The sequence below is a fragment of the Lutra lutra genome, chromosome 15, assembly GCF_902655055.1.
Source record: "Lutra lutra chromosome 15, mLutLut1.2, whole genome shotgun sequence".
NCBI classification, from domain to species: Eukaryota; Metazoa; Chordata; class Mammalia; order Carnivora; family Mustelidae; genus Lutra; species Lutra lutra.
In genome coordinates, this window is record NC_062292.1 from 36,227,691 (window position 1) to 36,253,304 (window position 25,614).

Genomic DNA, 25,614 nt, shown 5'->3' on the forward strand with positions numbered 1-25,614 from the left:
GGAGATCATATGATAGTTGTCTTTCTCCAATTGACTTATTTCGCTAAGCATGATACCCTCTAGTTCCATCCATGTTGTCGCAAATGGCAAGATTTCATTTCTTTTGATGGCTGCATAGTATTCCATTGTGTATATATACCACATCTTCTTTATCCATTCGTCTGTAGATGGACATCTAGGTTCTTTCCATAGTTTGGTTATTGTAGACATTGCTGCTATAAACATTTGGGTGCACGTGCCCCTTCGGATCACTACGTTTGTATCTTTAGGGTAAATACCCAGCAGTGCAATTGCTGGGTCATAGGGTAGTTCTATTTTCAACATTTTGAGGAACCTCCATGCTGTTTTCCAGAGTGGTTGCACCAGCTTGCATTCCCACCAACAGTGTAGGAGGGTTCCCCTTTCTCCGCATCCTCGCCAGCATCTGTCGTTTCCTGACTTGTTAATTTTAGCCATTCTGACTGGTGTGAGGTGATATCTCATGGTGGTTTTGATTTGTATTTCCCTGATGCCGAGTGATGTGGAGCACTTTTTCATGTGTCTGTTGGCCATCTGGATGTCTTCTTTGCAGAAATGTCTGTTCATGTCCTCTGCCCATTTCTTGATTGGATTATTTGTTCTTTGGGTGTTGAGTTTGCTAAGTTCTTTATAGATTTTGGACACTAGCCCTTTATCTGATATGTCATTTGCAAATATCTTCTCCCATTCTGTCAGTTGTCTTTTGGTTTTGTTCACTGTTTCCTTTGCTGTGCAAAAGCTTTTGATCTTGATAAAATCCCAAAAGTTTTGCCCTTGCTTGCCCTTGCCCTTGCTTCCCTTGCCTTTGGTGATGTTCCTAGGAAGATGTTGCTGCGGCTGAGGTCGAAGAGGTTGCCGCCTGTGTTCTCCTCAAGGATTTTGATGGATTCCTTTCTCACATTGAGATCCTTCATCCATTTTGAGTCTATTTTCGTGTGTGGTGTAAGGAAATGATCCAATTTCATTTTTCTGCATGTGGCTGTCCAATTTTCCCCACACCATTTATTGAAGAGGCTGTCTTTTTTCCATTGGACATTCTTTCCTGCTTTGTCAAAGATGAGTTGACCATAGAGTTGAGGGTCCATTTCTGGGCTCTCTATTCTGTTCCATTGATCTATGTGTCTGTTTTTGTGCCAGTACCATGCTGTCTTGATGATGACAGCTTTGTAATAGAGCTTGAAGTCCGGAATTGTGATGCCACCAACTTTGGCTTTCTTTTTCAATATTCCTTTGGCTATTCGAGGTCTTTTCTGGTTCCATATAAATTTTAGGATTATTTGTTCCATTTCTTTGAAAAAAATGGATGGTACTTTGATAGGAATTGCATTAAATGTGTAGATTGCTTTAGGTAGCATAGACATTTTCACAATATTTATTCTTCCAATCCAGGAACATGGAACATTTTTCCATTTCTTTGTGTCTTCCTCAATTTCTTTCATGAGTACTTTATAGTTTTCTGTGTATAGATTCTTAGTCTCTTTGGTTAGGTTTATTCCTAGGTATCTCATTGGGTATCTTCTAAGGTCATAACTGCTTTCCTCAAGATCTGCCCCATCTCACCTCCAGGCCAAGAGCTGAAATCAAACCTCAGTATGAACTGACTAAGGACATGCTGAGCCTACTAAGAGAGGAGATAAATCATATGCAGGATGTGCAAGACTTAGCAAGTAGTAGGAGCTGGGAGAGTATGCCTTGGAGGGGATCACAAAGCTGGACAAGGGAGAGTTTGTCAGGATAGGGACACTGTTCCATAACACAAGATAACAATGCAAGTGCCCGGGAATCAGCTCTTGTGTGCTTCTGGGATGCTTTTGGGAGCTCAGAGAAAATGATGGTCCAAAATGATATAAAGATGCCAGAACTGCTAAGGCAGACTAAGTAGGAAATGATTAAAGACTCAGAGAAGTGGACATGTTAGAATGATCCATTTTAGGGGTGCCTGGGTAGCTCAGTCGGTTAAGTATCTGCTTTTGGCTCAGGTCATAATCCCAGAGTCCTGGGATCCAGCCCTGCGCTGGGCTCCCTGCTCTGTGGGCAGTCTACTTCTACCTTGGCTCTCTCCCCTGCTCGTGCTCTCTCTCTCTCAAATAAAAATAAAAGAATGATTTATTTTATAAAAACCAGAAGACCTACCTGCTATTTTCTTCATGAGAACCCTGAGGATGACCATTTACCAGGGTAATAAGGAACGCCCCAGCAGCAAGGACCAAGATTATAGAGAAACTCTATTCTGGCTAGCTAACTGTAGGTTGCATTTTTGGCAGTAGATATTATCAAATGTGACTGTCTAATAGGAGTGGGGATTAGAGAACCCCAGGATAGGAAGGCTAAGTAACAGCACTCTACCTCCAGAAGTGGACTGGGTGAAAAGTAGTGGAGGGCCATGACTGAGTTATGTAAGAATATGCCTAGGATGCAAAATCAAGGAAGACACTCATTCTCAGGGTTGTGCAGGTACAAACCCTCAAAATGAGTGCCTCTTTAATGGTGAGGCATATACGGCTGCAAGGTTGGGAGGCAGCCAGGGAGAGAACATCCTGACCTATAGAAATCTCTGAAAAGGTTAATAGAATATGGTGTTCCTGAGGGTAAGGATTGGCCAACATAGGCATTGCATGATACGTAATCAAAGAAGTTCAAGAACGAGTGATCCAAAGACTGAGATAAGCTGCTCCAATAAAAGTCATGATCTTTTGCCCAATTATGTTTTTTTTTAACTTGGCAATTTTCTCACTCATTCTCAAAGACAGATTCCTTTGCAGAAGGACCATGTAACACGATAGCAAGTATATACAGTAATATTTCTCCAATCCTTTACCAAAGGAAACTTCAGTGATTTGCTTTAGTGAATGTGCACTAGGACCTCTAGAGACGTGTTGGATCTGAGCTGTCTGTGATTCCTGCGAACAAAAAGTACCACCACGACCCCAGTTAAAATAGGAGCCTACAGGAGCCAGGCAATAAAATGATCCCTAGTTCATGTTTATCTCACCACGATTCATTGAGTTTATGGACCCACAAGGCAGTCATTTCTATGGCTCTCAAGTGTACACAGTTTGTGGCAGTTTGCAGGACCCTTACATTAGTTCTCTGACCTTTGAAATAAGAGCTATCAAAGTAAGAAAACCCATGTAAAAAGATCTACAAATGATATTAATACTGACACACTGCATGATTTTCCCTTAAGATTAAGAATCAAAGCACGGATATCTACCCCATCATTCATATTCAGCAATATATTGGAGGTCCTAGCTAGTACAATAAGGTAAGACAAATAAATAAAGGACACTCAGTTTGGAAAGGCAGAAACAAAATTGTGTTTATTTTCAGACATGATTGTTTATTTGGTAAATGCCAAAGAATTTATAGAAAACCTGCTCGTACCTATGAAAGAATTTCATAAGGTCACAACAGACATGACCAATATATAAAACTTAGTTGTATTTCTACATACTAGCCATAGCAATTAAAACTTGGAAAAATTTAAAAAGTACTACCATCTCAAGGGCAATTTGCTAGGTGACAAAAACCATTTTCAAAAGATCACATACTGTATGATTTCCATTTTGTAAAACTTTGTCAAAGTGACAAAATGATAGTAATGGAGAAGAGATTACCAGTTATTCTTATGGGAATGGTGGGCCAGGGGAAGGGGGTAAATATAAATATAGAGGGGTAGTTCAAGGAGGATCTTTATGATGAAGGAATAAAAAGAATCTCTAAATAGTGTAGAATTTCCACATGCATTGAGCTAATGTCAATATCCTGCTATTATCAATATCATTCTAGTTCTCTAAGAGATAACCATCAGGAGAAACTAGGTCAACGGCACATTGGACCTCTCTGCACTAGCCTTGTGATTTTCTGTGAATCCATAATTATTTCAAAATGAAAAGTTTTTAAAATGACATAACTCTATATGGTGCCTGGTAGCTGGAAACTCCAAAGCATTCATGAAAGAAAGCAGAGAAAGCCTGATTAAATGGAGTGATGTACAGTGTTCATGAATTGAATTGAAAGACTCAATATTATTAAGATATCTGTTCTCCTCAAATTGACCTAGCGAGTCAAAGCATTCCAAACCAAATCCCAGCAGATGTTTTGTAGAAACTGATGAGCTATTCCTAAAAGGTATATGAATAAGCCAAGGCCCTAAAATAGCCAAAACAAATTTTGCAGAATAAAATTTAAAAGGCTCATACTTCCTGATTTCAAGACTTGTTATGAAACTACATGATCAACCCATTGTGGTATTGGCATAGGAATGGACTTACGGATCCATGAAAAAAATAAAGTCCAGAAATATACTAACACACATATGGTTCATTTTAGACAGAGGTGCCAAGGTAATTAAGTGGAAAAAAGACAGTCTTTTCAACAAATATTTCTCAACAGAACAATTGGTCATCCATATGAGAAAAAAAAAAAAGAAAAGAAAAGAAAGAAAGAAAAAACTTTGGCAACTCTTACCCTTCACCATGTGCAAAAATTAACTCAAAATGTATCATAGATATAAATGTAAAACTAGCCAATTTGGGAACTACTAGTTTATTTATTTTTTTTTAAAGATTTTTTTTTTTTATTTGACAGAGAGAGATCACAAGCAGGCAGAGAGGCAGGCAGAGAGAGAGGAGGAAGCAGGCTCTCCGCCGAGCAGAGAGCCCCATGCGGGGCTCAATCCGAGGACCCTGCGATCATGACCCAAGCCAAAGGCAGCGGCTTAACCCGCTGAGCCACCCAGGCGCCCCGGGAACTACTAGTTTAAAAGAGACAGTATTTATTTATTTCTCTATGTATTCCACAGTCTATTTTCATAACAGAAAAAAAGCTTCTCCTGTAGAACTAAGATTTGGTTTTACCAATGTAAATATTTAATCCATTTTAGTTTGACTGAAAATAAAAAATAAATTACTATATAAATTAAATTTTAGAAAATTAACTTCTATCTCTCATGATCTTAATTTTTATTTGTATTTTTAGCAAGTTTAAGTGATGCATATCTACTATAAGCTGCTATATTCTAATTTTTTTTACATTATTGTGTTTCTACTGGTTCCTGAGCTAAACATAAAGGAAAAAAAAAAACTCCTTAAGAAAACTCTTAAGCAAGAAAAATTTTCAGTTATATAAACTTGCATCATTTAAGTGTAAATATTCATAATGGATGATAATCTTATTTTTAAGCCTAAAAACATGGCATCAGTTGCTGATCTGTTAAAATGATGCGAGTACAGGATCAAGAGCTCTTCACAGGATTATTTGTGAATCAGAAATTTTTGGAAAACAGTGTTCCTTTTCTGACCATTTGCATCCCTCATTAGAAAACAGCAGCTTAGGGCACCTGGGTGGCTAAGTCATCAAGCATCTGACTATTGATTTCATCGGGTCTGATCTTGTGGATCTCAGTGTCCTGAAATCCAGCCCCAGGGTCCAGCTCCTCACCCAGCATGGAGTCTGCTTGAGATTCTTTCTCCCTCTCTGTATGCTCCTCCCCGTCACTTGCACACTCTCTCTTGTCTCTCTAAAATAAGTAAATAAATCTTAGAAAAGAAGAGAAAATGGCAGCTCAATCCATAGTCTCCATTCATATATATTCTCTTTTTATACATAAATTTTCATCTGAAATCTCTGATCTACCAACTGCCCTCTCCCCAACTTTCTAGGGATGGGAGAAATCATTTCAAGAAGGAAAGTAAAGGTTATCAATGCTGACAGGGTGAATGTTGCATTAGAAAAAGGCCGAGGGGTTTAGGGAGAAGAAGAGAGGCAGTAGTCTCATTTTGCATGGTAAACATTTGAGTTAGTAAAGAAGCAGGCAGGAAACTGGAGAATCTTCTTCAGAAGAAACTGAACAGCAATACAGAAGACACTGACAAACACTGCTATTTAGGAAATCCTCTGAATGTGTAGGGATATCAGTAGATTGCTAAACAGAGGCAGAAGTTTCTATCTCTCTTATGCTATAATTCAGAAGTAGAGACATATTCGGGTTGGTTATCTGCTCTGCCCAGTGAGGTCATCCAGGGATAGGGTCCCTTCCCTCTTTGCCTCTCTAACATCCCCCCGGGGCATTGCCCTCATCACCATAGTGGAAACTGGCTGGCCAACACCCTGTCAGCATTTCAGTGTGAAAGAGGAAGTGAAGGTAAGCAGCTTCCTTTTTAAGAAAGTTGAGTAGGAAGTTGCACCCATTAGGCAGTTGCTCCACATGTGCCCTGCTGATATTTAAAGGGGTGAGTGCAGCTCTATTACTTAAAGGAGGTAAATCCTGAAAATGGATACCCGGAAACAATTAGCAGCCCCTCTATAGCTCCCAAAAAGAAAAAATAGCTTACTGATTAGTCTCCCCAAATACATATAATTTAGATTAGCTTCTGTGGGTCTTGTCCTTAAGAATGAATGTATAAAGGGCACCTGGGTGGCTCAGTGTGTTAAACACCTGTCTTCAGCTCAGGTCATGATCCCAGGGTCCCGGGAGCCCTGTGTTGGGCTTTTCCCTCTCCCTCTTCCTGCCACTCCTTCTGCTTGTGTTCTCTCTCTCTGTCAAATAAATAAATAAAATCCTAAAACAAAAATAAAAACAAAAACAAATGAACATGTAGCCTAGAATAATCAACAATAGATGTTTCCAGAGACTAGAAATTCCAAAGAAACTATTATTAATATTCTGTATGTGAATAGTCACTATATCCATAAAGAACAGAACACTTTTTATAAAAAATGCTGTGAAGATTTTGTAAAATGTATAAGACAATTAAAATACAAAAGCAAGGAAATATTCCCAAAGAACATGCGGGAGGGTCAAAACAGAGATGATGGCACAGGAAACAGAAAAAAAAAGAGAGAGAGAGAGAGAGAAAGTTATAGGATTGACAACGAGGTCCAACATGTGACTAGTAGAATATCCATAAAGAAAAAGAAAAAATAGAGAGGAGAAAATTATGGAGAAAAGTATACTTAAGAAAATTTCTCAGGAAAGAAGAATGAGTCTCCTTCTGGAAAGAAAGAGAGAAAGAAAAAAAATCCTGTAGACTCTGTCATAAAAATGGCTTCTGACTTTTCAGTTGCAGTATTGGAAACTATGGTACAAAGAAGATACTCTTTAAAAGTTTTTTTAAAAAGTTATTTTTTAACCCAGTTTTCTATACTCAATGAAATTACCAGCCAAGTATTCAAATAAATACAGTTTCAAATATGCAGAAACTCATGTTTTGCTTTCTAGATAATCATTTCCTAGGCAGCTCATTGAGGATGTTCTCCAAGAAATAGAGGAAATAAACCAAAAAGTGGAGAACGTGAGGCCAAGAAGCAAAAGCAGAGCAGGAAAACCAGTGTACAAATGTGAGAGCGTGAGAGCCCCCACCCATACTGAAGTGTGCAGCAGACACTGCCAAGTTCTGTTGATATCACTCGGGCTCTACTACACACTCTGGGACAATTTCGAGATGGTCAGTATCTGCTTTATTTGTCCAGGCTTTTTCAAGAACTGCTGAAGGTTATTCTGACAACATGACAGCAGATCAAAAATACTAGGTAATTAACACTTTCCAGTTGCAGACCTTAATATCCTGAATATCCGTAGAAGTTACAGTATCAATACCCCAGCTCCCTTGCCCTTTGAGTAAGATAACTCTCTGGTATGTCTTTGACATCCTTCATAGTGTCCCCATGGGTTCAAGTCACCTACAGAGGTCTGTGGCTTGACAATGCATCCCTTATTGGCTGCCTTCCCTCCTCTGTCTCACTGCTCTGCTCAATTTCTCAAATATTCGTAAAAACAGTTTGAGCACATATGGAACAATTCAACAAGTATTCTGAGTGTATAATGCACTTAAAATATCAATTATCTAATTATGTAACACTGAACTCAAGAATGAGTTTTTGCAAGCAGAACGCAATATGATACAATACAAAATGTAAATTAGGTTTCCGTTCTATCCCCCACCCAAATGTTTATTCTAATGTAAGTGAAGAGTGGATGACCTTGTTTAAGACATAAAACTAATTCAAATGGCACTTAACAAAGAAAAGCAGAAGTGGTGTGTTTAAAAATTATTGTTTAATGATCGAAGACTTCTGAGTGAGGCTTGGTGGCAACAAGAGGGAGATGAGGAGGGTGTTGACACTTTCACTAGGGGGAGGAGGTGAGGGAAGATCCACGAAAGCAAGTCCATGAAACAGATAGTTACCCATACCTAACCCTAAGGAACATTAACATCCTCTTTTCCGGGCCACGCAGACCTTGGAAGTTCATAGGAAGCACCACGGCAGGAAGCTTGGTACATAGAATGGGCATCTGTTGGTGTGCCCATCCAGGGGGTTCCCCAGCATCTTGGGGATGGTGGTGAGGGTAAAAAAAAAATATCAAGAAGAGACGTGTTGCCAAGGAAGAAGTACATGAGGCTGTGGAGGGGAGGGTCCAAGAGGATGGCTGGGATGATGAGTAAATTCCCCACGCACCCAATCAGATTCATGCTGGAGGACAGAACAAAGAGCCCCTGCTGCACCGGGGCTCCTCAGTGAGGCTGGGGGGGATGAATGCAACGATTCACGTCTGTTTGTCCGTGTCCAGGAAGTTCTAGAGCCAGAAAGAAGGGCATGAACTGTGAGTGGACCCCTGGGGAAGAAACGGATTCTCGGATTCTCGCATTAATGTCCTTCCCACCCTCCATCGTGCATCTCATTAAGCCCCTGAGCTTTTCTGGTTCCCTCATCGGTTTCAGGGGACTAATCATTCTAACCTCTTAGGATCATTACAAGGATTAAGTGAGAAAACTATGTATAAGGGACTTAAATCCGTGCCTGACATATAATATGGGCAACTACTTTTGGTAGTGGGAACTTCCAGTGATGCTATCAAAATAAAGAGTGATGTGTAAAACAAAAATGAAATGAAATGAAATGGAATAGAATAAAATAAAATGGCCATCTGTTTGGGTTTCCTTTGTTTACAGTCATAAAGCCCCTGCTAACAGGAGACCATGCTGACAACCCAGTTTTGTTCTCATGTTTGTTTTTCTGTGATACGTCTGCCCACCTCCTGATAAGGCAAAGGCAACTATTTTTCTATATGTCCTAAAATTTATTCTTAATGTGTGGTATAAAATTATTCAGGCTCTTTCCCTTCCTCATCCTCAAAACATCAGTGAGCATTCGACAGAACAAATTCCTCCTTATAAATTCTTCTGATAAGGCTTTTCTGTGTCTCTCAGTCTCACCTAGAAACTTAGCAGACTTCTCTACATTCATGGATCAGGTTTTCAGTAAATAAAGTGGAAAATAATATTTAAAATGCACACTAGGGGCTCATGGGTGGCTCAGTAGGTTAAATGTCTGCCTTCAGCTCAGGTCATGATCCCAGGGTCCTGGGATCGAGCCCCGCATCCGGCTCCAGCCCCATATTGGGCTACCTGCTCAGCTGGGACCCCACTTCTCTTTCTGCCCCTCTCTCCTACTTGTGCTCTCTCTCTGTCAAGATAAATAAATAAAAAGTAAAATAAAATAAAATAAAACAGAAAATTAAATGCCCACTAATTTAAATGACGAGTAGCAGATTTTCTACCCATGAGAAAATGCCTGAGGCAGGCCAGGGGCTCATGATGCACCCTCACGCCCTAAACCAATAGGGAAACCCGACATTTGCCATAATGGATTTTTAATTTTTTTATAAATTGTAATCAAGTTGTTTTTCAGGCAGGTTTAGTAAATATTTGGTGAGACTATACACAACAAAAGACATCTATAAGCCAGGAGTCTAGTGGTAGGTGGAAAGTCAAATGACTCTCTAAGAAAATGAAAAGAATTCTGTTAGAGCCAACTAATACCAAATAATGCAGGGGTCTGATGAAGGGGGAGTTTTGAGTAGAGAAAGAGGGACAGGCCAGAAGAGAGGTCGAAAGAGAGCCACAGAGAAGAGGGAAATATGGCCCAGGCCAGCTGTGCTCTGCTCCTATCCCTACACAGAATGCTGCTGCTGGCCCCAGGGTGCCCTCCTCTACCAGCCTCTCTGCACCTGACCTTGAGCCCTGCCTCCAGAGTGTGTTCAGTGGGGCTACAGGGTTGGCCACCAAAGCTGCTGGAGCCAAGCTTCACCCATGAGAGGACAGAATGGGTGGAAAGATGCCCCAGGTCCTCACGCCTGGAAGGACTACGCAGAATGTGTCCTCCACGCTCCTGAAGCACAGTCAGCCTCCCTGAGTCCCCGTCACCAAACACAATAATCACCCCAGTCAATCTCTTTCCTTCAGCAATCCTCACTGTCTCATCTGGTCATCTCACTATCTACTCGCTAAACACTGCTTTCCGGGGTCATCCTCCAAGGAAACCAGTGACCTACAAACCCTCATTGAAGAGGAAATCCCAAACAAAATCTACAGATTTCCTAGAAGCGGGAGCAGGCAAATGGTTTTCAGGACCATCAGCAGAGACCTCTTTGTTGGGTCGGATTCTCTAAGTTTCTGTTGCCTCTAAAGTTTAGTGAAAGCCTCTGAGCCCCCAGGGCCTGTGCAAAGTATATTTGGGGAAATAAGAACAAAAGAGGCCCGTGCTCCCCCAAAGAGGCCTGTGAACAAAAAGAGAAGAGACAAGCAAAAGGGTTGGGACACGAATGAGAGATTTCAGAGAAGGCAGCCCTTGGACAACGTGGTGAGTAGAAGGAACAGCAGTGTCCAGGGTACCCCAGGATGTATGGGTGATGGATGGGGGTTTCTCCTCATGTGTGGGACACCTGCTCAGGCCATTTCACTTTTCTGCTAATGACAAGGGAGGACTTGGGGACACACAGGGGGCCGCCATGTGGACCTTGTGCATCAGTCTGTTTGTTTTCTCAAAATGGAAGAAGGAGGTTTGTTTTCTCAAAATGGAAGAAGGAGGTCCAGACACAAACACGAATCCCTTTCCTGTCAGGCAGAAGTCGAGACGTAGCATTAGTGAGGCAAAGGGCAGGGGGCACGGGAGTTTGTAAAGGGCAGGACTTGCTTCAAATAGGGAGAACGGACTAGGAACGTGGGGTGTGTTGACGTTGAATCTAAATACTGAGGAGCTGAGGGATAGCACGTGTGCAAGTGTGCAGTGAGGCAACCCGGAAAATGAGCCCATATCCATGTCCAAGACCCTTACACTTAGGAAATGTATTAACTTTCTGGAATGGGTGTGTTTAGGGACCTCATTATGGACAGAATCCTAATGACCACAAAGGTAAAATCGTTTCTGACACATAATTTTTTTACTTGAAACAAAGTGTGCACTCTGTGTCCAGAAAAGGAAAACCATCAGCTACAAGATCATCAATAATTCTACAGTCACAAAGCACTAAATGTGAACAAATTATCCTTTCTAGATATTTACTACCATAAATGATGGTGCAAAGGGGATAGTAGAGCTGGTAACCTGAAGGGATCTGTATTGTATTGAAGGAGGTACATTTTTCTCCCTCTTTTGGGGGAAATTATAGTGTTGTCTCCATAGTATGTTTCTTTCCCTTGTCTCTCTGTAGTTCCAGTAGTTCAATCTCCAAAGACAACTTATACAGCTCCATAGCCATTTTCACATCCCCTGGGTTGAGGAGACACTGCATGATCTTTCTGCCTTTGTGGACACGTTCACAGTCTTCGGGGATCACCTGAAAGAGAAGTAGAGGATGGGTGTGGTTGAGTGGCTTCTCTCCAAATCAAGAAGGAGCAGGGCTGAGGAGTGACTCTTGGCAATGACAGGACTATAGCTCAGAGCCAAGACCAAGCCCAGAACTGCCTGGTGAGCAGGAAAACCAGAAAACATCTTGGGTCCCAACATGGTCCTTCCCGGAGGAATAGGGATCTGTTCTGAGGCAGCTCGTAGGGGGCTTCTGTGAGGACAGAGATGTCCAGATGTTTCTGAGACCATCCAGAAATGGAACACAGTATACTATATAGTCTAGAAAAAGTCCCAGGTACCTGAGACCCTCTTCTCCCTAAGGGGCTTGGTTTTTCCTTCTCCTCCAGTGAGAGAGGAAAGCTTGTCACTCCTACCCAACCACAGTGTTCAAGAAAGAAGAAAGTTCCTCTGAAGGACTCAGAACTGACTCCTGACAAGTCAGATCTCACCACTGCGGGCTGGGACAGTGTTTAGAGGGAGGTCCCTATTTTAGGATTGGCTAACACAGGAGCTTTTCTTGAATCATGTCACTTACCCACTCGCACTTGGGCAACTCAGGGTACCACGTTCTGCTCTCTGAGCATGTGACACTTTGGGGACCAACCAATTCATAGCCAGAGTCACACTGGATGATGACATTTGAAGATTGAAGATATTGATACTTATCCACAGACAGCTTTGCATGGGCTATTTCTGGTTTTGGACACAGAGCTACAATGGAAACACAGTTTTAAGCAATATGTAAATCTAAGGAAAGAGACATGACAACAGGCTAGGATTATAAGAATTAACTATCACAGGTGCTGTGAATTGTTTTATCTTTGGTTTTGGTAACAGTAATATTTGTTAGCATTTTGGTTGAGCATTGGCCACACTGATATATCAGACTCAGGCTGAAAATTTTATGTGATTCAGCTCTGTGAGATAAGGACAGTAATCACTCCCATTTTTCTGGGAGAAATTTGAGATACAGACAGGTTAAGAAACTTGCCCAAGGTCTTTATACTTCTCAAGAACATGATAAGATATGAAAAAAGGCATGTGACCCCAGGTCCTCAGCTATCACATCAAGTATCCCTCATCTCTCCATCCCAGCAAGACATGAGCTATGAAATGTTCCCTCCTGTCGATTGGCCTCTGTGTGTAATGGAGACTATGGTGGCCAGTCATCCACAGAGTTGCTGATGGCAACGTGCTATTAACCTGTGTGCCTGTAAAAGTCAGACCTGACCTTGACTTGTCCTGTCCCCACAACACAGTAGGATTCCTCCACTGCAGCCAGCAGCATGTGCTGGTGGGGCCTTGCACGAGGCTGTGATGGAAGTCTTTGCCACTTTGTGATGTTTGCAATTAGCCCATGAGAGCCCACATTCATGCTAGAGCAAGCTTGCATGAAAATTTTGCCACAAGCCATAGATGAAATGAGCCATGTGCAGAATTTTTCTGGAAATATACAGGAAAGTGGTCATAGGGGCTGAATTTTGTGACTGGGGGAAAGAGGAAGGGAGGTTGATGTTTATGTATTCCCTTTGTACTGTTTGTGTCCCGAACACAGTCATGATTTCAAATAAATCAAATCAAATCAAATCAAATGCTTCCATGCTTTTGTGACCATTCCACCCACCCGACTGAAAAGGGAGCTGGTGTTACCTTTACACTGAGGGGCTTCAGGGGTCCAGTGTGAAGAACTGCAGGAGAGTTTGGCCTCTCCAACCAGAGTGTATCCTTTGTCACATCTATATACCACTTCAGTTTTGATTAATGCCTGCAGTCCTCTCATTTTTTCGTAATATCCGTGGGCAACCTCAGGAGGGAAATCACAGTCTTGACGGTGAGAGATAAAAGTGAGAAAGCATGAGCTTGTATGAATGTAAAAAATAACTCATTCCATAATTTGTGTGTTTTGTAGGAGACTCCATTCTGTCCTGTCATCTTCTCTGCCCAGGGGAACACTCAGCCCAACCCAAGACCTGGGCTGCCCTCCTGTAAGCCTCAGGCTGAGGAACCATCCTGGCCCCATCATTAGACCACCTGGTGGTCATCTAATATCTTCAAACGGATAATGGGAATGGTTAAAATTAATACTTTGTTCAACCCCCACGTTGAGTTCTTGCCTTTTGGGGTAAGACCCGTCATATCCAAGAAGTCAAGTAGAAGCCATTGATCTTGCTCATCCCCATCCCCCTTCAAGCGAAGACAGCATATTACAAAACATATCATATACCAAGGTGTCAGGGGAAATGGGGGAATTGGTGCCACTCTTAAAGAACTGAAGCTGCCTCCCCATTCCATTGCCATTTACTTCCCCAGTCTACAAGAGAAGTTAGGATTCTGGGGAATTATAGTCGACTATTCAAAACTCAACAACATTTTCGTTCTCATTTCAGATGTGATATCTTTGCTAGAGTAGATTTTTGTATTTTCAGGGAAATGATGACCACTGGTTTAGCAGATGCCGTCTTTCCATCCCTATACAAAAAGAGGGTCAGAGACAGTTTGCATACACACAGAAGGATCAAGTCACGTATTTGTAGTTTTAGCCCTGGAGTCTGATAACTCACTTGTCCCCGTCATAATAGAGTTTGATGATACTATGATTATCTGGACATCCACATTGATCCAGTATGCCAATGGTCTCATGTTAATTGCACTGAATTAGCAGAAAGTAGCTAACATGATGATGCTATATGGTACGCATGGTTTAAAAAAAAACAGCGGGCAGGGGTGTAGAGGGGAATGGGGGCTTCCTGGGTGGCTCAGGGGTTAAGGGGCTGCCTGCCCCTCAGATCATGATCCCTGGAGACCTGGGTCAAAGGATCAGAGCAGCACCAGGCTTCTTGCTCAGCGGGAAACCTGCTTCTCTCTCTCCCACACCCCTTGCTTGTGTTCCCTCTCTCACCATGTCTCTGTCGAATAAATTATTAAAATCTTTAAAAAAAAAAAGGAAGAAAGGAAGTAAATTCAGAAAGGTGGTTTCAAACAGATGTGTGTGCATTTTGGACTGCAGGTTAATGCATAAGGACTGAAGGAAGGGAAGAAGACAGAGCAAACACCAAGAAACAGAAAGCAATAATTGAAAACTACAGCTGATTTATTAGATGTGGTCTATTTTCATTGATTCAGAAGGGAAAAGAAAACCAGGAAGGTCAAGAGACTGGCAACAAATTCTGGGGCAGTGATTTTTCACAAATCTATCCACTCTAAGAACCAGCAAGGTATACACATTCCTTTAGCTAATTTGAAACCTTCCCTTAAGAATCTCCATCACTTTGATACAAAGAAACTTCTAAATTAAGAAGCTTCTTAATTTCATAAGCTCTTACTCTCATCACATGCTGGTGTTTTGGGGTACCGTGTGCCATCTTCTTGGCATCTAGCTTCAAACCGATGTTTCTTATAACACTTATAATAAACTACATCTCTATAGAAATAAGCACAGCTATTCACAGAGCTAGTGTGTTGTGAAATGATTTCACCATTCTCCAGCTCTGGTATTGGGCAACACGGCTCGAAAAAATAAAAAGTGAGACAAATGGTTAGTAAAACCACTGCACTGAGACTGCCTTGGATAATAAACTCATTTCTGTTTTTCAAAGATTTCACCACTGAAGAGAGATTGGGGGGAACAAAGGACACTCTGGGTCTGCTCTCCCTGCCCCTGATTGCTAAAGTCCTCCAACCCAGTCTTCCCTCCAACTAAATAATTTCATTAGGAGCCTCCAAACTAAGAAGTTGGATGAAACTTGCATAAAAATGTAGATTTTTAGAAGTACTCCGAAGCAATGACAAAAAGTCTGTCTCCTTATGGTCTCACTGGGACTGGAATCAAATAATGATAGTTTAGAATTGTATATTTTCTAGAAACAAAAGTTTAAGAACATGTGCTAACCGTGTGTATTTAGGAGACCCTCCTGGCCTTTCCCACCAACCCTTTAACCTTAACTGCTGTTACTTTTTTATATGAACGCTCTCCTGTATGCTAATTAATCCATCTAGGCAAACATGCCACTGACATTCCCACAGCTGTATCTGTGCTCATATCCTCTCTCCTTTTTCTTTTTTTTTTAAGATTTTATTTATTCATTGGACACAGAGAGAGATAGAACACAAGCAGGGGATACAGCAGAGGAAAGGGAGAAGCAGGCTTTCCACTGAGCAAGGAGCCTGATATTGGACTTGATCCCAGGACCCTGGGGTCAGGGCCTGAGCCAAAGGCAGACACTTAACCAAGGTGAGCTACCCAGGTGCCCCCACGTCCTCTCTCCTACCTAGAATGACACTCTTCTTATCTATTTGCTATTCAGTTCCATTTGCTTGTGAAGGCTTCTTCTACTGGCCCAGCAAATAGTCATCATTTATATCTCTGAGGTCCTACAGCAGTTATTAGGAAAAAAGTATATATCTTAACCAATTACCTACTGAGATTTTACTATAATCTGGACACTCTGTATACGTTACGTGTATACTATACCAAAATGTACACTATGTATACATAATGTATACATAGTATATGTATTACGATACTATGTACACATAATCTGGACATTTCCTTTATTATATCTTCCAATCATCACAACATCCCCCAAGAGATACACGCTATTATCTTCCCATTTTTTATGGCAGAAAACAGATCCTTGGAAAGGGTAAGTCTCTTGTTTCAGATGAGGCAGCTACTTAGTGGTAAAGATAGAACTGAAATCTGGCTTGCTCAAAATCCATGTTCTGTATGGTTTCAGTCTATACTCTCTAGTAATTATTTAAGTTAATTGATACTATCCATATTCACATTTTTTCCCTTTTGAAAAAAAAAAAGGAGAGAAAACCAAAAGAGAAAAAATAAAGTAACATTTTCTAAGAGAGACTAGAAGACTATCTTAAGGTTTGGATAAAAGCTGCTTTGATGGATGAGATACGGGCAGGCATTTTGTGTTGGAGTGATGATGTGAGCAAGGGTTTAGGGGCAGCAGCTCGTTGTTACTAAGGATGAAGAAGAGGTAACCTCGGGGACCAAAGTGAGACAGATTGGAGTGTATCTTATCCTGAACATGGACCAGAAGTAAGGTGGGCTTTTGAAGGAATGGAAGAGAAGGGGATAAATAGAGAAAAACTTGAAGGAATTGTGACAAGTCTCTATGATTTGTACATAATCTACCCTCCCTGACTCATAAAGGAAGAGGAGCTAATGGAGCTCCGGGAAGACAATGAGAGTTTTGCCGTGCAGTTAAGCTTTGGAAGAATAACAGCCATTTCAATTCCCAATGGAGGAGAATCACCCAGGATATTTGATTTTTTTTTAACCTAACATTAAAACTTTCCTTCAAATAACTATCATTATGATGTAGAAAACTTCCAAAGTAAAAAACTTTAGTATTCCCCTTAGAAAAACAACTCTGGGGCACCTGGGTGACTCAGTTGGTTAAGTGACTGCCTCAGTCTTAGGTTATGATCTTGGAGTCCCAGGACTGACTCCTGCATTGGGCTCCCTGCCCAGCAGGAGGTCTACTTCTCCACCTAACCCTCCCCCTCTCATGCTTACTCTCTCTCTCTCTCAAACAAATAAAGAAAGAAAAGAAAAGAAAAAGAACTTTGAAGTCACTCTGTGATATTAAGAACACTCATAAAGCTTGAAGAGGATGGGATCCTTCTGGGACCCCAAAAAATAATCTTAATGAAGGATTACAAGATGGCCCCTTGGACCTCCACATTCTCTCTGCTTGCCATAGAATCCTTGTAGCATCGGAAGTTGGGGAAATAGCCAACATCGCAAGAGTAGGATACATAAATCTCCATTGAAAAAGACAGAGCTCTTGGGAAAAAGCTCTTCTCTGTCGAGTGATTTTGCCATTCTGAGCAAAATGCTCTATGTCAAATGTTCTGACAGATGGTTTAAGGCACAGATATGTAAATAATTTTTATAGTCTTAGAAATTCTTTCTTTTACGGAAGAAATCACATCAGCAGATGAATAAGAAATGTTACTTTCATTGGCATATTTCCACTTATAAATGGAAAAAAGTACTCATGTCTGCATTCATAATCAGCACTAACTTAGTGGCCTGCAGGTCCTTGCAAACCCTTTCAGTGGGACAATTATTCTTTGACTTGCAATATAATACCTTAGACTTAATGTTTTCAGTTTATACATGCTTTGAAATCTTACTCTGATAAATTCACTCATTATTTATAATAATATAAAATTTTGCTTTCCAGATGGCAAAATTCTGCTCAGTTATTAAAGCAATAGAAGAATCATGAACCTATGGAAGAATTTATTCTTTGAAAATTGGAAATCATCCATTTAAATATAATACATTAATATAAAGACAAAAGGATTTTTTGTGACTAGATCAGCCCCTCATGGGTTTTAATATTCTGATTTCTGAGTCATTATATCCTTTATGGGAAGGACTAAAATGATTTAAATATATTTCTTTTTTAAATTTAAATATATTTCTTAATAAATACCCCGTTGTACTTCTCCAAAATTGTACTGAATTATCATCATTTGGTTATATTTAACTAATTCTTAACCAGGAATTCTTTTCCATACTTTGGTTTAAACTCTCCCCTCTTCCCTGCCACTCGTGTACTCACCACATAGAATAGATGGGCATTGCAGTAGAAACGGGAGCCCGAGGAAGAACAGTGCAGGGAAAATTCTCTGCACCGTGGGGGACATGGTGGGGCATCTCAGAGACAGTGCACTGGGATTCTGTGTCCTCAGATGCTCTGAATCAGGCGGAAGAGAGGCTCTAAGTCAGTAGTAAATTGAGATCTGAACCAAGGAACTAAGTCTTGGTAATGCCATAGATTCGAGTTACTAAAGGGGAGGGGCAAGACCTAATGAGGCTCTCCAATTAAGCTCCAAGTCCTGGGAGTATGACATGAACTTGACGTGAAAGCTCTCTGGAATTCAGTATTCACAATTATAACCCTGAGAACTTCTCACTGTTGTGGGGGCACTTGTTAGCTTCTTGTCCACATACAGACATCATTTCTCTTTGAGTACTCGAGAAAAAGTAGGAAAATGGTACAGTGTGTGTGTGTGTGTGGCAGTTTCTTTTGGGATCAGGGCACAGTGCTGAGGTATGTTCTCTGCTATCTTCCAGGGATGCCCTGTCTTCATTCACTAGGGTGAGTTCCCAATAAGAAGGCAGGAATAAAAAAGATGTGTAGTTAAATTTTCTTTCCAAACACATCACAGCCTAACTGGAATAGAGAAAGCATGCAAGTCTATATTGTGAAAAGACAAAAAAATAGTCCCAACACAATTATTCTGCCAATATTTAGTTTCCTTAGTATCAGTGAGGCCAAGTTAACTGACTTTGGGATTATACCAGTTGGAGAGTAAAGGGAAATTTCCCAGAGGGATGTTCATAGCACAGATAGAGTGTGCATGGAAAATTAAATGGTAGAGGATCAAGCATCATAAAGGGACAAGGGCTCATGACAAATTCAAGAATTTCTCAGTGGCACTGGATCAGAGTGAAGGACCTTGAGCCCAGCATTATATTTCTGGCAAAAGCACTAAATTATAAATTGTAGAAGTCATCTTTGTCAATTTCAAGACTTCATTTATTAATAACTACCTGAGTTAAAACTGGTCCCTTAATAACTAATCTGTCTTCCACTCAGATTATTTCTTTTAGTCTCTGCAAAGAGCATAGATAAAGATACTGACCTGACCTTCATGTTTTCCCTCTTGGACCAGCCATGGATATTTGTTGCTTGAAGATATATCGATATTCACCATAGAGAATGGTGAATACTGGAAAATGTCTGAAAATGACCCACACCACATAGCTGAACTCTAGTGACAGCTGTATGAAGCATTTAACAGCCAAAGTGCTTAGCTCTCAAAAATAAAGAGGAACATTGCCCAGAAATAAGGGAGCGGATCCCCCTATAATACTGATGACAACACAATTTCATTTCCTTCCTAGAGAGAAAGGAAAGTAAATAAATGTACCACATGGTTGTTTCATTTTATCAAGAGGAACTAAAATACAATCTGAGTATGTCAGATAAAAGAGGTCATTTAAATAGTTTAACAGAAGATTTCTTTTTTAAAAAGTCCTTCTGCTTATTAACCATTTTCCCAACTTTTACATAAATCATTGCATTAAATTTCTTCAAACAAAACTCTAACTCTAATTGCATTTAATTTCCTCAAACAAAACTCTAATGTTGGTATTACATTTTACAGATGAGGGAACTAGTTGAGAAAGACTGAGTATACCTCCCTAAACATTTCTCATCAGCAGCCATGTCAGATTCTGAGCCCAAATCTGATTCAGATACCAAGCTCTTTCCATTAGGTCTTTTAGGGAATGTCATCAAAAAGATGAGACCACTAGTTGGCCTGTGAGCTGGACTTGGGCACTCGAAGGCTCCTGACTCCTCCCTTGCCCTTGGAATGTGGGTTCCACTCTCTCTTTTTCACTCCCCCAGCCTGCTTCCAGGACATATCTTTGAGACAGTGATGTGGTATTGAAAACACCTGCACGGTGTATGTGACTGAGTCCAGCTTAGGCCTCTTTATAGATGGGCAAGTATAGGCATCCCTTTGTCTTCTTACCGCCCAAGACAAAACTTACCTGTTTCCTTTGCCTATTACACTGGCCACCGACCAACCTGGAGTGGCCTGCCTCTCTCTCTTCTGTCTCTCCCTGCCCTCCAAATAGAGGGGGTGGCTTCAAATTACAGCTGGGAAGCTCCCAGGAGTGTTGCCATCCAACAATGCCAAGCGAATGTCCATTTAATGAGATGGGCCTACAAACGTTTCTTATGCAGGACCCTGAACTCATTATTTAGGACAGCATGCCTGGAACCTTCTGCTTCTCCTGTGATGGAAAAGGCCCCAGACCAACTCCTCCAACAGGAGACAAAAATCCCTTTCTTCATTGTGTTGCATAGATGTCAATCCCTCCCAAACTGACTGACAGATATAATGCATCATAACAAAACTCAGTAGCATTTTGATGAAAACTGATAAACTGATTCTAAAATTCATATGGAATGTAAAAGATGCAAAGCCATCTCCAAGATGGCGAAGATACATGGAGTGGGGATAAGAGGAGGGGAACAAAGAAGATATTGTGGCATTTGTGTGAGATAACCAAACAGGCCCAAAGTTGACAACTGAGAGTCACGTAACAAGCCCCAAATATACATCATCAATTGGTTTATGACAAACTGACACGCTACAGAGCAATGGGGGAAAGGAAGCTCCTTTTAGTGAAAGGTGCCATATAGTTGGCTATCTGCATGGAAGAAAATGAATCTTGTTTTTCTGCTTCACACCATGACAATTTTGTCATGGTCACGGGTATCACTGTGAACGTAAAACCATGAGTCTCCTCAAGGAAAAGATGGGCAAATATATTTGTGACCTTGGGGCAGGCATAGATTTCTTCTCTTTTTTTCCTCTTTATTTATTTATATATTCCTGGCACAACAGGTTTATTCTCTAAAAGCTATGTAGGCAATAAACAAAGCCAGCATTTACTCTGATCTTAACTTCTGCCAAGTATTATCCATTCCAAAATTGTTTCATGAAGATTTGGTCTCTAAACGTTGTAAATTCCAAAATCGTCATCCTCACCAGAGTCTCTCTTCTTCTGTTGAATTTAACTCTTGTTTTTCAAGCATTTCTACAAAGTTCTGATCCCTGCCCACCTTGTTGCCCACCTCTTGCCATCTGTATAAGGTTATTCTCTCTTGCTTTCCTTTGTGGGCCTTTGCAAGTGCCAAGTGGCTGGACTGGCTGGCTCAGCTCTTGGTTTGCTTCTGCTTCTGCTGCCTCACCAGGACTGAAAAAATGAAAGTCTGGGCTTCATGGAAGTCAGTGGCATAGTTTCCACTTATTACCATGTTTTGATAAGTTTCTAAAGTCACAATCTGATAGAATGTTTTCAAATACAAGCAGACATTAAAGAGGAGAATCTCTGTACTATGAAATCCCATTTTATGCGGTAAGGATGATCTCTGGAAAAAAAATATTCTTCGGTATTTGGGACACTGATAATTCCAGTGGCCCTTCCTTCCAGGCCATCCCACTCCATCCCTAACATAGGACTCTCCCTTTGTTTACAATAGAATCATTATTTGGGCATTTTATCTGTAAAATTAATGTTTAGTGTTTGGCTCCTGCCTGGGCCTTGATGGCAACACAATTTCATTTCCTTCCTGGAGAGAAAGGAAAAGTAAATAAACGCACCACATGGTTGCTTCGTTTTATCAAGAAGAACTAAAATAAAATCTGAGTTTGTGTCTATTCCCTGCTGTACCCTCAGTCCCTGGCACACAGCAGACCCTCAAAGAATGTTGATTATTGGGGTCAGAACAACTAAATTCTAGAAAACGATTTGGCTATAACAGTAGTTCAAGCAGGCTAGATTGAGACCCAAGGGGCTAAGCATTCAGCTTTGGATAACTACCTGAGCTAGGCCAGCCTCAGGGATGAGCCCACACATTCCCTGGGATGTGCCCTGTGCCTGACCATGTGGGGGCCCCACTCAGTGGGCTTGGCCACATGAGCCTCCAAGCAATGGAGAGAGAGGCCAAGGCCACCAGGCAAGGGATAAAGAGAGAAACCAAGGCCCCAGGCCAGATTTCTTAAACAGAAAACAAACAAACAAAAACCCCCAAACAAAACATGAAACAAACAAAAAACAAAAAAAAAAACCCTGCAAAAACAAATTAAAAAACCACTAAACAAAATGAAAGATATTTCCCTTAAAAACCCAAACCACGAATCAAATGAAAAAACTTGATAAATTGTACTCCCTTAAAATGAGGAATTTATGTTTACCATAGACACCTTATGAAAGTAAAAAAAACAAAAAACAAAAGTCAAACTACTGAGCAAGAAAAAGGGGTTTACAATACATAACTCACAAAGCATGTTTTTTCCAGATTATGTCAAAAACTCTTACAACTAATTAGAACTAGCTAGACCATCCAATAGGAAAAGACTTAAACTAGCATGACACGTTAAAAAAAAATATCCAGAGTGGATTAGGGTGGGAGGAATGGGGTGGCTGGGTGTTGGACACTGAGGAGGGTATGTGCTATGGTGAGTGCTGTGAATTGTGTAAGACTGATGATTCACAGACTTGTACCCCCAAAACAAATAATGCATCATATGTTAATTAAAAATATAAATAAATAGGGGCGCCTGGGTGGCTCAGTGGGTTAAGCCGCTGCCTTCGGCTCAGGTCATGATCCCAGGTCCTGGGTTCGAGCCCCGCATCGGGCTTTCTGCTCAGCAGGGAGCCTGCTTCCTCCTCTCTCTCTGCCTGCCTCTCTGCCTACTTGTGATTTCTCTCTGTCAAATAAATAAATAAAATCTTTAAAAATATATATATAAATAAATAGATAAATAAATAAATATCCAAATAGTCAACAAATTTATGAAAAGTTATTTAACCTCATTAATCATGAGGGTAGTGCAGATTAAAAGCATGATGTGAGGGGCACCTGGGTGGGTCAGTTGGCTAAGTGTCTGCCTTCAGCTCAGGTCATGATCCTGAGATCCTGGGATCGATCCCCACATCAGGCTCCCTGCTCTGTGGGGATACATCTCCCTCTTTCTCTGCCCTTCCCTCTGTGCCAGGGTCTGGCCTCGCCAGGTCCAAGGGTCCCCAAAAGATGGACGGTGTCACGAGAGGAATGAAAGAGCCACTCAACAGTTTGACTTCTGCAATCAGGAATCTCCAGTTTATTTGATCAGTACACTTCTTACATAGGCAGTGTCTAGGGTTACATCAGTACAGAAGGTATTTTACAGTGACTAATGGAATAAAAGGGAACAAACCCAGATTAGTAATGAGTAGTTATATATAGGGGAAGGGTAGCGCTAATCATTGTTCTTAACCTTTAGTAGTACAATAGGAAAAATTTATATATAAGGCACACTACATTCCGATGTAGCCATAAAACAGGCAAGGACTTTGTGGTCTGATTACAAGATACGAGTAGGTCTTTGGAGTCCTGAGAAGGCAGAAATATGATGTTTTTCTTTGAAATTATCTAGTCTTTGTTTCGTGGAGTCTGGAGATAACTGATGATTTTTCCAGGATTTTTCATGTGGAGTCATTGCTCTGCAGTTTTTATGCCCCCAAGTCTCTAGCCCATGAGAGTGGGTCAGGGGTATCTAGTCTAAGGGAGAGATATCAGGTCAGCAGAGATGGCAAGAGCCGTGCAAACCAGGCCTTAACCCTGAGAGGCTTGGCTACCTATCAGGGCCTCAGCGGCCCCCAACACCCCCTGCTCATGTGCTTTCTCTCTCTCAAATAAATAAATAAAATTAAAAAAAAATTATTTTAAAAAGCATGTGATACCACTGCATACCCAACAGAATTTGTCAAATAAATGAATCATAGCAAGTATTATAAAGAACTTGCATGTTCTGCACAATTAGGATGGGAAGATATCCTGCAGCACAACCACAGTGGAAAACTGCTGAACAGACTCATAGATACCTCTTATGATCCAGCAATTCTATTCTTAGGTTTTTGTTCATCAAAACGAGATGTGCTCAGGGACACCTGGCTGGCTCAGTCTGTAGAGCATGCAACTCTTGATCCCAGGGTTGTGAGTTCAAGCCCATGTTGGGTGTAGAGATTACTTAACAATAAAATCATTTGAAAAAATAAACATGCTTAGCAAAAGACATGTGCAAAAATGTTCATAGCCAAAAACAAATAGAAAATAACACAATGTTTTTTAACAGTAGAGTGGGTAAGTGAATTGTGGTAGATTCCTACAACGGTGGAATACTTAGAAATTAAAATGAATGAATGTCGACTGTAGACAATGTGGACAAATTGCACAAATATTATGGTTAGCAAAAAAATTTAAAAGACATGGAAGTAAGAATGCATGATGTATGATTCCATTTCTATAAAGTCAAATAACTTAAAACCAATCCATGTCATTAAAAGTGAGGATAGTGGAATTCTTCACAGGGGGGGAAGGGTAGTTTAGTAACTAACTGGGAGGGGGCAGTCAAGGGCTTTTGCAAATTTGACAATGTTCTTTCCCTACACACCCTCATCTAGTTTCTAGTTACAGAAGTATGCTTACTTTAAGAATTTGATGACTTTTGTGCCCTCTTCTGTAAAGAAAAGGTAGGAGGTTTTAGATATGTTGGAATGTGGAGTAAAGTCATCCAGGCAAAGATAACAGCATAAGCACATTTTGAATTTCCTGACCTACGTTCTTTCAAGGTACAACAAACAAACAAACAAAAAACCAAGGAAGTTAATTGCAGGCATTTGAATACCTTTTTACATCACTTTTATTTTTGAAACATAACAGTGCATTAATCTACTCATAAAAATTGAAAAGAATAGTATTCTTCTGGGTTGCCTTATACTTACCACTTTGAATACTTGAATTCTATAGTTGAACCAGAAAGAAAATCTGCCTTTCACTTCCAGTTTCCCATTGATTATGTCTCCTGGATTTCTGGATTTCTCTAGGAGGAAAATTAAAATGATGACTAGCGATTAAAATTACTTATAAAATATAACATGAGAAGGAAAATCTGGTGGAGAGTTTGAATTACTACTTCTAGATGAACGCAGAGATTTTTTTTTTCAATGCTTATTTCTGATCCTGACTTCATGAATTTTACTCTGAGGAAAAATAAGTGCAAACATTTATCCCATTTGTCTGATACATGTTAAGATGAGAGAAAAAAAATGTACTTAGATTTTTTCGTACAGTTAGATCGCTGCGATAATAAAGGGTGTGATACATGGACCAGTTATTCATACCAATGTAAGTTCTCAAAAATGTATGCCCTTGCTCACAGGGAAACAAGAAAAGGGGAAATCTATTCAATATCCTTACTGTTAGAAAACTATCTCAGTGTGAATTCCTAACTGCCTTCTTCTAAAGAGTATAGGTGATAATGATTTTGAAGACTGTTTTGATCAAAGAATGTCTTTGGAATTGA

General features: G+C 40.6%; 1 protein-coding gene across 2 annotated transcripts; it reads right to left on the reverse strand.

The window, feature by feature from the left end:
- Positions 1–11,223: 11,223 nt before the first annotated feature.
- Positions 11,224–18,436, reverse strand: LOC125086413 (apolipoprotein R-like). Of its 2 annotated transcripts, XM_047705732.1 has the most exons (5): positions 18,243–18,436; positions 14,973–15,158; positions 13,300–13,473; positions 12,185–12,360; positions 11,224–11,638 (listed from the first exon to the last, which is right to left on the reverse strand). In XM_047705732.1, exons 1-5 carry the CDS (start codon positions 18,325–18,327, stop codon positions 11,465–11,467), a joined length of 795 nt encoding a protein of 264 aa, XP_047561688.1. In that variant the 5' UTR covers positions 18,328–18,436; the 3' UTR covers positions 11,224–11,464. The 2 variants fall into 2 exon arrangements, with proteins under 2 accessions (XP_047561688.1, XP_047561689.1); XM_047705733.1 differs by lacking the exon at positions 14,973–15,158 and having other exon boundaries at positions 18,243–18,434.
- Between the last annotated feature and the right edge of the window lie 7,178 nt (positions 18,437–25,614).